The 18,137-nt window shown below is 40.7% G+C and overlaps 1 protein-coding gene across 3 annotated transcripts in view; it reads right to left on the reverse strand.

The window, feature by feature from the left end:
- Positions 1-4,450: 4,450 nt before the first annotated feature.
- The window catches only part of LOC124716536 (nucleoside diphosphate kinase 7-like), an 88,692-nt gene continuing 75,005 nt past the window's right edge, over positions 4,451-18,137 (reverse strand). Inside the window, exons 6-9 of one of the 3 annotated variants that reach the window (XM_047243184.1) lie at positions 15,833-15,966; positions 7,002-7,109; positions 5,674-5,781; positions 4,451-5,549 (exon numbers count right to left, since the gene is read on the reverse strand). In XM_047243184.1, the coding sequence (XP_047099140.1) occupies positions 5,520-5,549; positions 5,674-5,781; positions 7,002-7,109; positions 15,833-15,966 (380 nt within the window). In that variant the 3' untranslated portion in view covers positions 4,451-5,519. The remainder of the gene's footprint in view (positions 5,550-5,673; positions 5,782-7,001; positions 7,110-15,832; positions 15,967-18,137) is intronic. The other 2 variants (XM_047243181.1, XM_047243183.1) reach the window with 2 other exon arrangements.

Below are 18,137 nucleotides of genomic sequence, written 5' to 3' on the forward strand. Positions count from 1 at the left end.
CAAATTGACACTTTCTACTGAGGCCATGAAGTTCAGCAGCCCAAGTGCGATAGGATTGATTCGGTTGTTTTTGACAACAATAAAAGGCAACACGAGAGGCTACCACATGCGTTTGCTTTTGAAAATAGACGGACAGAAATGAGCACATTTCAGCAAAGGACAAAGACGCAGGATCTTTCAAAGGAGCCAATTGCGACAACAACCGAAACATTTGAGGTGAAATCCATGAAAGGAACAGAGACTTACATGTTTGTTCGTCCGCGACATGAAATGCCAAGAAGTGCTGTCGAAGACGTTTTTCGTAATCAGACCAGTCTTCTGCCGTCTCGTCGTAAGGAGGAAAAGTAGGTAGAGACAACGACGAGAGACGCCCTGCATTTGATGCCGCGACGAAATCACGAATCGCATCTGTGAGAAGCGTTTGCTGTTCTACGAGACCTTGCAATAGATGCTCTAAAGTAGCCATGGAAACATGTGGGTCAACGATGGAAAAGAAAAGTCACTACCTCGTCGCCAATTATAACAACTTCAAGTTGAACAAATATATTTCAAGAAGGACGCAATAAATGAAAGTCACAGATCAAGTAAACAGAGTAACACGTGTGTACACTTTAACAGTCAAATCATAACTGAGTCCAAGTCTAGCGGCCACTGGCTGGCTGGCTGCTTAGGTGGCGCTGCTGCTGCATGGCTGGCAGACAGCGCCGCATGTAGAGGACGCGTGTAACTGCGCGGCGGCACTTTGAAAGATCGGTGAGTCACAACAAAACCTCTTTAGGTTTTCTGCCAGATTCCGAGACAGAATTTCATTGTGGAAATCATTAGAAGCACCACAAATTGAAGTATGACTATATTTCTAACTTCTACAAAACTTTGCCAATATTGGGGATTTTACATTCTTTTAAATTTGGCATGCTTTTTTCGTTGCTTCTGCAACAGTGATCTGACCCGTCTGTGTGCCATGGGGGTTAGTACCATCACTTATTAATTTATGTGGTATATATCTCTCAACTGCTGTAGATACTATCTCTTTGAAATCATTCTACATCTTTTCTCCGATTACATGATCATATCAAAAGGAGTGAGGACTCTCTCTTAAAAAGGCTCTTAAGAGCATTTTTATCAGCTTTTTTAAATAGATATACTTTGTGTTTCTTTTTTATGGCTGTAGGTGTTACGGTATTCAGCCTAGCAGCAACTGCCTTGTGGTTGCTAATCCCTGTATTTGTCACGATACTCCCTATTTGTCCACGATTATTTGTTGTTAAGAGGTCAAGTATGCTTTCGCAACCATTTCCGCTTTGAGAGGGCTCATGAACTAGTTGTTCAAAACAGTTTTCTTGGGATAGTTTCACTAATCTGGCATGCTTGACTGCAATCTTTTCTTCTGATCTACTGGTAGCCCTAATTATGGCTGCAAACTGAAATTCTGCATCACTCTTATATACCTGCTACATCAGTGTGTTTTTATCTTTCTGAGTCTAGCAATAAAATTTACTCACATACTCATGCTACAGTAACTAGACAAGCAAGATTTCAAGATGGCTGATACTATTGGTTTACAACACAGTTCATTGCTTTCTGTTGCTATCTATTAAGAAACAAAAAGATATGGATTCAACTGCTGTTCTACCTCACCACCACCTCACTCCCATTCTAGGTTTCATGTATGGATACTTCTATTATAAATGCCACGCACATAAATACATTCGCCAAAGATGAATAGAAGGTCTTGGGAGTACTTTGAAACCAGGGTGAATAATCAGCCAGCAAATATTTATGTGCAATGGAGTGCAATTTGTATTTCGAATGCCAGAAGTTTGCGGTACATACAGGAACACTGCAGGGGGAGTGAAGGGACACTTATCCCCTTCAAGTTGGAAGTATGTGCTAGTAGTTTGCTGTAAGCATACATTTAAGGTAGCCTACATAAATAAATATTTGGTTTCAAAACATTTGCAGTGAAATTTATTATATGAACTGTACATGATATTAACACGAGTTGGTTGTTTTTAGATATTGTTTTTAGATACTGTGTTTGACATTTTGTATCAACTGCCACTGTCCACTTCCCACTAAAGAAGCACTTAGCAGTTACACTAACAAATGCAGAGACAGCAACACAAAAAGAAGTAAGAAAGGTGTGTGTTTGCATTTGTGGGTGTGTGGTGTGTGTGGAGCAAGCTGTCCACAGGTCAATGAAAATGAATGACTGAATGAATAAAATCTTCTTGGTTTACAAGATATATCTCTTCGAATAAAGCACTTAGGCTTTTGATGACTGTCTCTGCCATCGCCATCGGAAGATAAATACCAGGGCTGGCATGGTGTTTCACTTATATAGCAGTGATAGCAGCATCTGGAACCTGCCAGAGAGGGCCAAAGTGACACACGTGGGGAAGTGAGTTGGGCAGCTCATAGTATCTCTGGCCCATTTCAGGACTGAGAGATGTCAGACGGTGCTAGGGGCCAGCACTACTTGTGAAACCATCACTTCTGCCTCCCAACAAGTGCCAAGCATCCGTCTTTGCTTTTGTTATATAACCAAAGTGCACCCTCCATACCCTACTAAGTACGTACCCCTGGCCTCTGTTAAAATTGTTGTGGTTTATTTTAATACCAGCTGCTTACTTTAATAATGGAATCCCAATATGATGTTGCACAAGCCAAGACTCTTTTCTTTTCAAATTGTATTTTATGACCATTTTCTGGGCTATAAACAATCACGACTGACTTCTCGACTCTTTCATTTAACACGTTGTGTGTGCTTGCCACAACATGCAGCAACTGTGCAACTAGTTTGTCCAATGTAAATGCTATTGCAATAGCAGGGGATGCCATACATGGTGGGAACTTGGAAGCTCTACATTGCCCGTAACGAGGCATGCAAATCTCGTATCTTGGAGTTGTGCCGCAGTTCATGTCCCTGCAACATGAATCCTATCTTGCTGTTTGTTGCTGTAATGCATGGAAGGAATGCAGCTGGCTTTTTGTCTTTTGCCAATACATCCCTTTTCTGATGGCAGCTGAAAGCACTTGTAGTGTCACTCTTGGTGTAACTATTTTCTCTGGACATGCATCTCGAGTGTTGCAAAAGTAGTAGTGTAGTAGCATCTACATAGGACAAACTACTCCCATTGTTGCTGAGTGACATGCTGACCACATACAACATATTAAACATAGGAAGAATGAGAAATCCGCAGTGGCTGAACAGTGCCTACGAAATGGACATAGTATACAATCTGAAAAGATGAAAGTTAGGGTCCCATTATAAAGGAGGCGGCTGAGATCAGAATAAACCATGACAATTATTACAGAGACCAGGGATACACGCATAGTAGGGAGGCAAGCTCTGGATATTGAGCAAAAGCAATGACAGAGGTCTGGAACTTGTAGGGAGCCAGGAGTGACAGTTTCACACATGGCGCTGGCCCCTCATGCCACCTAACTTCATTCAGTCCCACGGTGGGCTGGAGCTGTTATGAATCCAACTCACCTTCCTGTGCATGCATCACTTGGGCCCTCTCTGGAAGCTAACAGACACTGCTTTCACACCTTTATAAGCAGAACACTGCAGCATTTCAAAAGTCTACGTGTTTTACATCTGATGACAATGGCTCAGATAGCTACTGAAAACTCAAGAGTATTATTTGAAGTAACATGGTTTGTAAATCAAGAATATTTTATTAAAGTTTGCCTCTGCAGAGGAATCCAACACCACAAGAAAGAATGCATAACCCAAGAGCACAATCCATGAATACAAACTTAGTATAGCCTCTTTCAGCACAACATCAAGCAACATTATTAAGAGAGATCATAAATGCTGAAACAGCTAGATAATATAGATCATAGATCCAGGCTAACACTCTCTTCAATGCTTCCTTGTTACCTCTCCATACCCACCCTACCACCTGCAATTTTTATCTGACTTGCACAACATTTTGTTCATATAAGCCCATATCAAATTAAAGGAATGAAACTAAGATACACATTTCATGGTAGAAAATGTTTTAAAAATATTTTACACAAAATCTGCTATCTTATTTCTTCATGAGATGAAAACTCAGGCTGCAAAGCTTCAAAACCAGTAAAGCAATTTTCTATATTGTTGCAAATTTTATTGTTAACTGTTATTTTGATAAGTCTGAGGATAATGATTTAGACTTTCTCATAGTAACCTCAAGCTATTTTAAAGTATTTATTAAACAGCAGGAAGCTAATATATTGAGATTGAATACCCACACAAAACAGATCACCCTCCTGCATTGTTATTGCAGAAATCAATCAAAATATTGAAACACACGAGTACTTTCACTTTCATATATAAGAATATTAAAAATAAGGATATAAAAAACAGGAATACATCATTCTTGGAGAAAATATATTTAGCTTCCGCTAAAAGATAAACCAAATATAATTTTTCTGCCTGTATAAAACATTTGTTGTGCTAATAAGAGTATTACAATTTGAAATTACAATTACAGATTGATTACAGCACAGCTGAATACGTAAAATGAAAATAATATAAGACTAAATCTGACTAGAAATTTAATCTAAAATACTTTTAATGTAAAACCTAGAAACTCCAAATCATATTTATGTGTGTGTAATGTGCACAAATTTCATTAATCATTCATTTAGTTGCTTTAAATAGAAGTGTTTGTAACAATATCTGTGTACAAAACAGCATCAAATAGTTAATAAGTACTTGACTGAGATGGTGATAAGCAAACAGTTATGAGACATGCATAGTCACAGTAGCGTAAGCTGATAATTCCACATTGGAAGCAGAGGACTAAGGGTGAAACATTTTTGAGCTGGAGTGCTACATCAGTGGATTTCAATTACCTCCAAATTAATTAAGTGGTCTTACTTTTTGAAGAAGTTCGAAAGGTGGGTCACTGGCATACATTCATGACAGAACCTTGAAGAAATATTCAAATACCACTCTGCTACACCTCTTACAAAAACTACACACAGTGACATGTTAGTACCATATGTTGTGTGTGTTAAATTTATAACTGCATGTGTCTTTCCTGTTCATCTTCTCCTTTACTTTTTTAAACAAATATCCAAAATAAAGCTGTGCGTATTCTGTTATGGCATGGCATATACACATAAACCACATAAACACGGTAATACCTGAGAGAATGTGATTCACTATAAAATAATCCTAACTATAAAATAACTGGAATGGTTTCACAAATACTTCAATGTTGAAGACTTTTTGTTCTTCACACATCAACCATCTAAAATAACAGATGTCATATTCATTAATTTATCATCACTTTATGGAAAAATTATTTTCCAACTTTTGGAAGCACTGCAAAATAGATATCTCTCTCACTTGCAAGAGCAGAATTTTTTATACATTCAGGCAAGCAGATTTAAATCATTAGTTATTCCACAAAATTGTTTCAATTCAACACAGTGAACATCCCACAATGAATTTTTTTCAAAATTTTGTCCATGTATTTACTTTTCTAAGGAAGTTTGAAAAATGGATTACTAGCACACATTCATGACAGAATCTTGAAGAAATATTCAACCTGCAACAATAATGCAGTGAAGAAATTGCTTTTCATTATTATAATAACAAATACAAAATAAGTAAACAACATTCAGAACTGGAATACAAATAAAACTCTCTTCTACAATAAATCATTTACTAACCTCTAACAAACCATCTTCTGGTAAATCAGAACAGTGGATTGCGTTTAACACCTTTGTTTTACCAAATTTTGCACGTAAAGTATTTGGACGAAGTTCTCTTGCCCTGTCCTGCATAAGGCAACACAAACACTGCATCTTAATGTACAGTAGTGATGTTAATTACATTTACAGTAACTACCTACATTAACCTAGACACAGTCAGTAACATGAAACAGAGACACAAAAATCTTAGAAGTCATCCTGGAATTCATTTGATAACACTGTGTATAGATCTCTTTAATGATAAGAGGTACCAAGAATAAAACAAAAATAATCAGTTCCTGTAATTCAGTATGGAACACAAGGAGCTGTGATTAAAAATCCATTTCTATTTTTCCACAAGGGCATTGTAGCTCCTACAGTTACTCGTCTATATTTCTACGGACATGGAAAATTTACACTGAGTTGTAGTACACGGCCCAGCAAATAGTGCACGGGCAGGAATGAATAAACAGCATAGCAGTTAAATTATGTAGCTTCTTCAGTCTTTTATGAAGGCATGACCACCAATTACTTGTCCATTGAATAAATGGCCAGTGCCAAATTGTGGTTTAGAGAAGAAGTTTACTGCCCAATGCAATACGTAGTAGATAACCAGTGTCATCAAAATCCCTCTTGTTTCTCCTCCCCCCCCCCCCCCTCTCCCAAATACATGTAAAATCGTTTTTGTGACACATATTTCAATCATAGAGCCTCTTGGCCTCCAGGTCCACACTGTTTTCTCTATGGTCTCCTCTTCTGCCTCAGTTCTATTCTGATCACTTGTTGCCTCTTCCTCCCAGCCATTACCCTCCCTCCCTTCCAACCCCTCCCTTATCTTACCCATTCATTTGTTCCTCTTACCTACCCAAATTGACACAGCCACTTGGCCCAGTTGGGTTGCATGATCAAGACGATATAATTGGGTTGGATAATGTAGCTGTGTATGTCTGTGTTTTTTATTATTAGCTCTGAAGAACACAGTTCGAAAGCTTAGGTATGATTTCAGTATTGTTTATGAGTCTGTAGCCCACTCAACACTTAAACTATTGTAAGTAGTCACCTTTACTTGTTATATTATTCAAAGAGTACTTTGATCAACCACACAAAAAATTTCCAAGATGCTCTAAGTTTCAAAGTACTTATTCATCCTTCAATTTTACTATTTAATATTTTTTTCCGCAACTTCAGCTACTTTATTTGTTGTTACCATCTTTGCTTAAATTCACACATTCAGTCTACTAATATCAAAGTATGGCAGTGCACAAATTCAGTTAGAGCAAGGAAAGTTTAACGCTCAAATAACTTACAGGTTCAGGTGGCCCAACAAGAGCTCGAAATTTGCTAGGTGTGTCAGGAGTATCACTAACAATTTCAAGAGCTACACATGGTCCACTAACAAGTTGACTAACCATTGCCTGCAAACAAAATAAATACCAAGTCAGTAACACACTTCTACCATCTCTAACAAAATAAAAGATATTATTGGCAAACAGGAAACAAGGTAATTACAGCAAATATTTTTAACTTTAATTCACTTTTCAAAAATTAAAAAAGCAATTCTGGTAAACAGTTTCGAGAAGTGTCAGAATGCCTGGAATAGGTTTTTTAAATACAAAATTCATTTTTTTCTTAGCTTTCTCATCTCATTCTTCTAATTCATGGGTATTAAGAGTAGCTGACCTCTCCGGGGGACACCATCTTGACGGGTGGAGAGGCTTTGGAGAGGCTTGCGTATCCGCGTGAAGCTGAGGGCTACGCGGAAGGTAGAAGACCTACTGCCAGAAAGACCTCAGTCGATGGATCAGACTAAGAGTGTCCCACAATGTCCCATCTTCCCTGTCCACTCCTAATCCTACCCAATTCCTTTTCCCAACCCAAGGTGTGATGCAATCCATGCCGAGGGGTGCATGGCACATGGGAAGATATGTCACAAACTGAGCCTCTTGGATACCAGGCAACCTCCCTGAGTAAGTAGCCTTACAGCAAGCAGGGTATTCGTGTTGTGGACTGTGTAGATCCCTAAATCTCGTGGGACCAATATGGACACAATTAAAGAAAAACAAACTGAGGGGCAACTGAGACCTCAGATACCCAAACATCGGGGTGAGGACCGATGGAAGGCATTCCCACTAATGAATCAGGGTCTAGACCTGAGCCAGAAGTAGGAACTGTAACCGAGAAGTTGGCCCAGATCAAGATTAAAGCCTTGTCTGGGGCCCAGACGAGGAAACTCCTCAGGAAACAGAGACAAAAGGAAGGGAAAGAATGGCTTCCCAAACACGAGTGGAGGGAATTAAAGGGACTTGAACCTAAGATCCCCAAGAAAAAACTGTCTCAGGCTGAAGGGGATACGCAGACCCCCACAATCTCAAAGACAGCCAGCAAGAGGATAAGGGAGGAATATAAGACTCCCTCCTCCCTGGATAAGCGAGCCCAGAAAAAACAGAGGCAAGAAAAAGGGAAACACACCTCTAGTACTGCAGTTCGATTTTAAGATGGCAGTTATCCAGGAAGGCTATCCACTGGTGGCCATCACCTGTAGCAGAAGGAATCTGTACAGATGGCCCTCTTTGAAAAGATTGGGGTGGATGCTGGTCCAGGTCCCAACTTCAGGAGGGTCTGTCTAGATCGTAGTGCCCTCATTTTTGTCTGTGAGAGGGGGCAAGGTGCCCATGATATCCCCTTTGTAAGATGCGAAGCTGCTGGTCAAGATGGCAGCGGAACTTCTTAAGACCACAAAGGTATCAATATGGGTACCAAAGATCCTTAAGGATGTCTCTCCTAAGACTCTTTTCGAGAAAATAGTCTCAACAGAAGACTGGAGAGTGATCAACCAGAAGGGTGTACCGGAAGGACGAACCCTGGTGGCGGAGGTCGGAGAGAAGTACCTGAAGGTGATGCGAGAGCAGGACCTGAAATGGTTTTTAGGGTTCTCACAGGTCACTGTCAGGGTTCTCAAAGACTCCAAAGGCAATGATGGCAGCAGGACAGAGACTGGAGGTGCTGCAGATTAATCTGCCACAGTAAAGGGGCCTCTGAGCCACTGCCTGGGGAGCCAGGAAGGGGATGTGGCCCTGACACAAGAGCCATACTTATATAAAGGGGGAGTATCGGGCCTCGGTGGCACTGGAGGTAAACTGAAATCTAAGAAACTCCAGAACAAGCATCTATGTAAGAAATTGAATTTCTTTCATGCCAATGATGGATTGCTGCTCCAGGGACCTAGTAACCATTAAAATGCAGCAATGTGAGGAAGGTATCATGAGGGAAATTATTTTAGCCTCAGCATACCTTCCTTATGAAGACACCTCTCCTCCTCCTTTGGAGGTGAGGAGACGTAGAGGGTTGGATCAAGCAAGGTGACCAACTGCTGCTGGGATGCAGTGCCAATGACCACAACCTAGTGTGGGGCAGCAAGGACACCAAAAGTAGAGGTGAGTACATTCTTGAATTTCTCTTAGCTAACAACTTGGAGGTCCTGAATAGGGGCAATGAACCTACATTCAGGAATGGCAGAAGAGAAGAAGTAACTGACATAACTTTTGGTTCCATGATGATGGGCATCTATATCAAACAATGGCATGTGGTGTTAGAGCCATCCTCATCAGACCACATGTACATTAAATTCAAGGTTGAAATAGGAATCAGGCAGACCATGACCTATAGGAATCCTTGGAAAACAGACTGGGAGACATATAGGAGGGACCTTGACTTAGGCTTATCAGAAATTAAAACCTCAATAAGGAATCCAGTACAGTTTGAGTAAGTAGCAGCGTCTGTTACCTCTGCCACAGTGACCTCATATCAGGACAGCTGCACAATCACCAAGAAGTACACAAACAGGAATGTGTCTTGGTGGAATAATAACTTGGAAATTCGAAGAAAATGGGTATGAAGACTGTTTAACATTGCGAGAAGTAAAGAACAATGGGCTAAATATCATAAGGCCCTTGTCAACTACAACCTTGCAATCAGACAAGCAAAGAAGATATCCTGGAAGGCATTCTGTGAGGAACTGGAGAGCACAGCTGCTCAAGCCAGACTTCACAGAATCCTCACTCGAATAGCAATCAATCCAGGAGGTATGCTGAGGAAGGAGGATGGGGAATATACAAACACAGCACATGAGACGTTGGAACTGCTACTCAAAACTCACTTTCCTCAATATGCTCTGCCGGACAAGACAGACCAGAATGTGGTCCCAGAGAGACAAGGACAAGACAGACCAGAATGTGGTCCCAGAGAGACAGCTGTTCTCAGGCACTCGAAGAGAGGACTGGGAATCGGCCAAGGAGTGTGTGGACGTCAATAAAATCCAATGGGCGGTGGGAACATTCTGACCATTCAAGTCACCGGGCCCAGATGGAATTTTTCCAGTGTTCCTGCAACAGGCAGGGGGGAATCTCATAAAAGTTCTATGCAGGTTATTCAGGGTTAGCCTAGCAGGGATCATTCCCAATGTTTGGAGGGCAGCGAAGGTTGTCTTCATTCCAAAGCCAGTGAGAACTGATCATACCAAGGCCATAGGAAAAACTGGTTAATGTATATGTTGGGGAGAGGAGGCTGATTAGGGCCCCTCTACATTCAAACCAACATGCACATCAACCAGGTAAATCACGTGAGACAGCTCTCTGCCAACTTGTTGGGAGGGTGAAGAAAGCCCTTCACTTCCAAGAAATAGCCCTCTGCATCTTCCTGGATATCAGGGGGGCCTTCAATAACACAACCTTCAAATTCCGTGATAAGGGCAGCAGAGGTGTATGACCTAGGGACCACTATATGTAGGTGGACCAGGGCCATGCATAGTGGGAGGAAGGTAGAGGCTACCATGATGGATGAAAAGATGGTAAACTCATTGAGGAACTAAATTCTAGACAATTCTTCTGCCAAGGATATGCAGATGACCTCGTCATAGTAACACTTGGCAAATTTACTAACACAGTTAGAAGTATGGCACAAGGAGGATTGGACATTGTGCAAAATTGGTGCATTAAACAGGATCTGAGGGTTAATCCTAAGAAGACTGTTGTGGTGCCATTTACGAAGAGGCATATCCAACACTCAACTTGGAATCTAAAGCTCTTCGATGAAACTCTACCTGTGAAGGGTATAGTGAAATATCTAGGGGTAACCTTAGATGAGAAATTAACGTGGACCCCTCACATTAAGAGTATCTGCTCCAAGGCAAAAAAATACTCTAGTGAATACCAGAAGGGCTTGTGGTAAAAACTGGGGCCTAAGCCCCAGAGGTACACACTGGATATACACCACAGCAGTTAGACCTAGGATTTCTTACAGGGCCGTAGTGTGGTGGAAGAAGGTAGAGCAGTGGGTTGCAGCTAAGGAGCTCGCTAAGATTCAGAGACTGGCCTGCTTAGCTATAACAGTCAGAATTAGCAGCACGCCAACCGCTGGGATGGAAGCCATGCTGGACATGCCTCCAATACACCTTTGGTTCAAGATGGAGGCAGCAGCTGGGGCATACAGACTTAAAACTGGCAAAAATTGGATCTCATCAGGATATCCAGAATCAAACACTAACATAGTGAGTGAGGTAAAAATAGGAATGGCTTGGGAAATGCCTGCCAACTATATAATAGCTCCTAACAGCTTAAACAAGCCTTACAATATAATAACTGGAAGCAGGGAGCAGTGGGAAAAAACAGTTCGACACCGTACAGGGGACACTGTTTGGTTCACCGATGGGTCGAAATCAGACCAAGATGGTGGGGCAGGGATGTATGGGGCTCAGCCAAGACTGGAGGGCATCATCTCTCTAGGAAAAATGGCCTCTGTATTCCAAGCTGAAATTACTGCAATCAGAGCATGTGTGGAGGAGAATACGTGTAGATGCTACAATAACCGTAGCATCTACACTTATTCAGACGGCCAGGCAGCCCTGAAATCACTGGCAGCTCCCACAACAAGATCTAACATTGTTGCAGAATGCAACAGGGCTCTGTTGGAGCTAGGGGAAGCAATAGGGTAAACCTAGTGTAGGTCCCTGGCCACTCAGGGATCTGTGGCAATGAACAAGCCGACAGACTGGCCAGGATGGGGGCAATGACTCCATTTATTGGACTGGAACCTGTCCTGACAATCACCAAGGCTATGATCAAACTAGAGCTGGCTCAGGAAACAGCACGTAGAATATTGGACCAAGGTCCAAAAAAAAACATGGTAAGATAATGATGCCCAAGCCATGTTTTAAAAGAAGCTCTGTAATCCTGGGACTGAACAGGAAAGAGATCAATCTCATGAATGGACTGATGACCGGCCATGGGAATTTCTAAAAACAAACAACGGGTATAACAGAAGAAGACCATAAGTGTAGGATCTGTGATGAGGGTGAAGAAACTGCATCACACCTAATCTTCGAATGCACGGCATTGGAGAGCAGAAGATACAGAATCTTCGGGACAACCGGACCTGAAGAAATTGTGTACAACAAAAACTGGTAAAGGGACTCCCTGCACTATTTAAGAGCATTGGTGGGCTTTACTAGATGTACAGGGAGCGATACCGCACAATAAACTTGGTTTGGTGCGGCAGTGGCAGGTTATATCTAAGCTGTTAATAGCTTCCCTGTCAAATTCAAGTCAAATCAAATCAAGAGTAGCTGATCAGGAGCAAGCAGCTGATCAGGAGCAATGGATTGTCTGAGAAAAACAAGAATGGTGGATGTGTGAGACAAGAAGAGTAACTGGCCATTTCATCCACCATTCTAGCTACCAGTGTGCTGGGAGATGGTGGACAAAGAGATTGCTATTAACAGCAGACCACAACTGCAAGTGTTTTAATGCTACATGGGAAAAATTGTGAACTTTTAGTCATTGTGATTCCCAAACTAAAAGTTTAGCAACCCGTAAAAAATTAACTGCACCAATAAATTAAATTTGTAATGAAATTATGCAATAAACTATGTGACAAGAGAATGAAAAATTTATCACTGATGAAAGCAAGGAAGAAATCATTTTTTAACTGGATTGATTGTAACCTCATTAAATATTAAGCATGGTTGATCAATATTTCTGACACGTAAGTCCTTTGGTCTCCATATTCTTAAATTGTTAACTGAAAATTTATTTATTTTTTACAAATTAAATTGCAACTGCTGTCTTTAATTTAAAACACCAGCACTTATGATTCAATGTAATCTGGACCACTATGCAAAGCGCAACACATCCACATCACTTAATAACATGTCTCTAAGCAAAAAACATCCTCCGAAAGCAGGCATTCAGTTCCCAGTTTCCAGAACAAAAACAAAATCTCACTGCTTTATAGAGAACTAGTGTGAGTTGCCTTGTACTAAATACAGGAACTAAACTTAAAGCCTCGTTCTTCCCTTTGGCATCCACTCACTTGCCCTTCCACTCTGTCCCAATTTCAGTGCCTCTCCTCAGTTTGAACATTATCTTACTGTACCACTTATTTCCACTCCTGCACTCTACTTTCTTTGTCAATCTTCTCAACCCTAATGATCCAGTTAGTGGCATTGAAGTGATACATCCCATTCCTTGAATGAGAGGTATCACGTCCTTAAATACATATTGTTAAAGAAATGGTGTTTGTGACAGAGTAGTTGATACGTGGTGAGCACCCCACTGTTGGGAGGTGTTTTAAATCGTAGGTGCTGATACTCGAATCAACAATTCAGTGACTACACAGAAATGGATAGCACTCAGAAGACCATACCTGCTGAGGTGGAGATAGGAGTTCTATGGAGTGGATGGTGTGGAGGAAAGAACTCCATGAAATCTGAAAATGCGAAATGTCAAAGATAATAAATATATTGTAATTGTTAATTATCATCAAGTTGAATATCAGGTCTGTACGTAGTACAGAGAGGTAGTATATGAGTTGATATCTGTTCTCATTTATCATGTATTGAGTTGTACTTTTGAAGATGATATAAGAAGGTGAATTGAATCTCACTTCTTAAGTAGTGGAGTGATTGAGGACAAGAAATTAATTTCCACACTTGAATAAGAAGGCACACTGATTCAGGACACAGACTAGCTGGACCCTGATAAATAATACTTAACAGTAACCGAATATTCAGTAAACAACATTAACTGTACATAAAATGAGTGTTCAGGTGGCAACTCATTTAGGAGTTTGGTGCATGAGGTGAAGTATAACAAACAACCACGCAGCTCAACCCAATCTGGAACATTTCAGAAAGAAGCCGCTGATACCTTCAGAGTTGCAATTGTATACAGAATTGAATCACTGTATCACTATAAAATTCTACAGCTAGCTACTATACGTGACATATCCTTTTCTGCTGATTAAAGTTATGTATTTCATTAATACTGTGCTGGTAGACATTAGCATCACAGACAATTAAAACCTCACCATGCATTTGGTGATGAATCATCAGAAAATGCAAACTCTCAGAATACACACAATTTATTTACAATTTGGTTATCACTTGATAACACATATTTATGTCTTTACTCTGCAAGCTGTCTTACGTCTGCAGCTGAAATTGTTTCGGGTGCAGCACTTCGTTGCCAACTGACAACAGATAACATAAACATACAAAATACTAAATGGACTGTACTGAAAAAATGACACTAAAAAGTCACATATCAGTTAATACAAAATTTCTTTAATATACTTTAGTAAAGCATGAATCTTTGATTTCTACTTTCTCCTTTAGTTTCCAATGTAGACAACCAACAGGAAAACTCTACAACAAAAGCTGAATTTTCCATTTTCTAGAAGAAATCTAATTCCCAAACAATGAAAAAAGCCAAAAACAAAACAAAAAAATTAAAGAAAGGTGGCAAAATTGGAAGTTAACTTTGGTCTGTTTCTGTTAATAATGCACATTAATACCAAATGGCATTCTACCCAAGATACACTGTTAATTTTCCTAGTATTTCAGTTCGAACTGTTGCCTCATTATTGATGCACCAGTCTTTTTGTCTGCATTGTTTTAATTTTGTTTTTAGGACGATTAATCAGACATTTTATTGCCTTCCCACACTTCCTTCTCCTTTCTAAGTCCTATAATATATACTTTTGATTATAAAATTCCTTAACACGTCCAAGAGAGATGAATGTCTCTTAATTTATAATAATCATAGACTGCTACTACGTTCAGCTGTATGCTGTGCCACAGGATGGTCCACTTTACTCTTGGTTAGTTTGGAGGCTGAATGGCTGCAGTAAACTGTAGCCCACAGCATAGTGGATCACCCTGTGGCACAACATGCAGCTGAACATAATACACTTGATTTCAATGGATTCTTCACAACCTCTCAACCACTAGTTTCTCTGAACTGTGCAGATGGGGGTGATCCTTGCAACACATTGCTCACAAAACCTAAAATAACCTACTGTCCCCACACCCTCCACCAACAGTTTCCGCCCCCGCCCTGTCACCTCCTCCCACTTCACACATCTTCACCCCCATAGTGCACTGCTCTCTACCAATGCACCCACCATTCTTTTCCCCTGTCTGGTCCTCTCCGTTTTAGCTAGCCCCCCCCCCCCCCCCCCCCCCCGCCGCGAGCGCGCGCCCACGCGCAGCCACTCAACACCCACCCTTGCAGCATTGTCCTGCTGCCTTCTAGACCTTGGACACTCTGCCAAGTAGCATTCTTCTTCCCCTAACTGTACTCTGCTATCCTTCCCCCTTCCCTGCCCCCCTCCAGTCTGCTGCATTTTTTCAACACAACAAAGTGCCAGAGATAGCGATCATATGTACATGAAGTATGGTTCCTTAAAAAAATGTGTGTGTTTTCCTTTCTTTTCTGAAGAAGACTTTGGCTGAAAGCGCAGTGTGTAACAGTCTTTTCAGTGTGGCTGTCTGCAACTCAACCTGTCCTCTGTACAGTGAGTAGCAATCTATACTTTTCCTAATATTGCTGATATTCCAACCTGGACTTTCCATTGTTCATTTTATAATAATCATATTTTTTCTCAAATACTGTGCTTATTACAGATTCTTATTTTGGTGTAGTGCTTCTACTCTGGCTCTGCTGTTTATGTTCACAAGTGATATTTGCTTGATAAACTACATGTCTGTACAGTGTAAACAAAGAGTTAATTCAAATGTATTACTATTGCAGAAGGTATATAGCATAAAACTGTAAATAACTTTTCTCAAACTATTAAACAATACCGTGCATTCAGGGACAACTCCTTTGTATACTTCATAAAATTCTTCAGCATTTGGATAGTCCATATAAAACATTTGCATTCCTGTAATTCTGAAACCACTTTTTTGAATTTCATATATGATATCACCCAGTAAACCTGCAAAATAAATATGCATAAAAAACACTGTGTTAAAAATGGTGCACATTTCACAGTCTAAATTTTTCAGTGTTATGAACAGAATGACTGGCCAGTACTTACATTCAGGAGTTCAGGAGGTGAGATTACAGTACTGCCTATACACACACACATGAAAGCATAAGAACTGCCCTAGCTTTCAGAACTCTTCCAGGAGGAACTAATAGTTTCCAAAACCTAGGATGTTTTTTGTACTTTCATGTGTACATAAGTAGCAATACTGGAACTTCACCTCCTGACCTGCCATTCAGTCACCTTATAATTTTATAGTAAGTCTGTTTATTTTCATTCCTAACTTTAACAATTGTCACTTAAAATTCTTTTGAAATTGTTTTAAAGTATGAATTCCCCGTAGTTACATTTATATTTCATTTACTATGTCAATGTATTTCAAAGTCTGTGATTTCATTTTCAGGTGTAGGACATTAATCACACAATTCCAGAGACAAACACCTATGATGAAACAACAGGCTTTAAAATTCATCATGCATAAAAAATCAAATACAAGTGAGACAGAAGGTGCATTTCTCAGCTCAATCACAATTTTAATTAACTGTCATGAAGCACCCCTCAACAATGTATACAGTAAAGTAAAAACCTTTTCATTTGCCAAGTAAATCAGCTTCACATCTGTCAAGTCATGGTGACAGTCTTCAAACTTAGACAATTCTGAACAATAAGTCTGAATTGAATGCCATAAAATGAAATTGACTAAATGTAGGATTAAAAATCATCAAATTGTTTTGTCAAACAAAATTCTGAAATCAGTATTTGCAGCCAAGTTCTACCGTCTATTCATATGAATATACACTACTGGCCATTAAAATTGCTACACCATGAAGATGACATGCTACAGACGCGAAATTTAACCGACAGGAAGATGATGCTGTGATATGCAAATGGTTAGCTTTTCAGAGCATTCACACAAGATTGGCGCCAATGGCGACACCTACAACGTGCTGACATGAGGAAAGTTTCCAACCCATTTCTCATACACAAACAGCAGTTGACCGGCGTTGCCTGGTGAAACGTTGTTGTGATGCCTCGTGAAAGAGGAGAAATGCGTACCATCATGTTTCCGACTTTGATCAAGATAGGATTGTAGCCTATCACAATTGCGGTTTATCGTATCGCGACATTGCTGATAACGTTGGTTGAGATCCAATGACTGTTAGCAGAATATGGAATCGATGGGTTCAGGAGGGTAATATGGAACGCCGTGCTGGATCCCAATGGCTTCGTATCACTAGGAGTCGAGATGACAGGCATCTTATCCGCATGGCTGTAACGGATCATGCAACCACGTCTCGATCCCTGAGTCAACAGATCGGGAAATTCGCAAGGCAACAACCATCTGCATGAACAGTTCGACGACGTTTGCAGCAGCATGGACTATCAGCTCGAAGACCATGGCTGCGGTTACCCTTGACGCTGCATCACAGACAGGAGTGCCTGTGATGGTGTACTCAACGACGAACCTGAGTGCACGAATGGCAAAACGTCACTTTTCGGATGAATCCAGGTTCTGTTTACAGCATCATGATGGTCGCATCCCTATTTGGCGACATCGCGGTGAATGCGCATTGGAAGTGTGTATTCGTCATCACTATACTGGCAGATTACCCAGCGTGATGGTATGGGGTGCCACTAGTTACACATCTCGGTCACCTCTTGTTCGCATTAACGGCACTTTGTACAGTGGACGTTACATTTCAGATGTGTTACGACCTGTGGCTCTATCCTTCATTCGATCCCTGCGAAACCCTACATTTCAGCAGGATAATGCACGACCGCATGTTGCAGGTCCTGTATGGGCCTTTCTGGATACAAAAAATGTTCGACTGCTGTCCTGGCCAGCACATTCTCCAGATCTCTCACCAATTATAAACGTCTGGTCAATAGTGGCCGAGCAACTGGCTCGTCACAATACGCCAGTCAATACTCTTTATGAACTGTGGTATCGTGATGAAGCTGCATGGGCAGCTGTACCTGTACATGCCATCCAAGCTCTGTTTGACTCAATGCCAAGGCGTATCAAGGCCGTTATTACGGCCAGAGGTGGTTGTTTTGGGTACTGATTTTTCACGATCTATGCACCCAAATTTCAGTTCCAGTATAATATATTTGTCCAA

The sequence above is a fragment of the Schistocerca piceifrons genome, chromosome 1 (assembly GCF_021461385.2).
Source record: "Schistocerca piceifrons isolate TAMUIC-IGC-003096 chromosome 1, iqSchPice1.1, whole genome shotgun sequence".
Taxonomy (NCBI): domain Eukaryota; kingdom Metazoa; phylum Arthropoda; class Insecta; order Orthoptera; family Acrididae; genus Schistocerca; species Schistocerca piceifrons.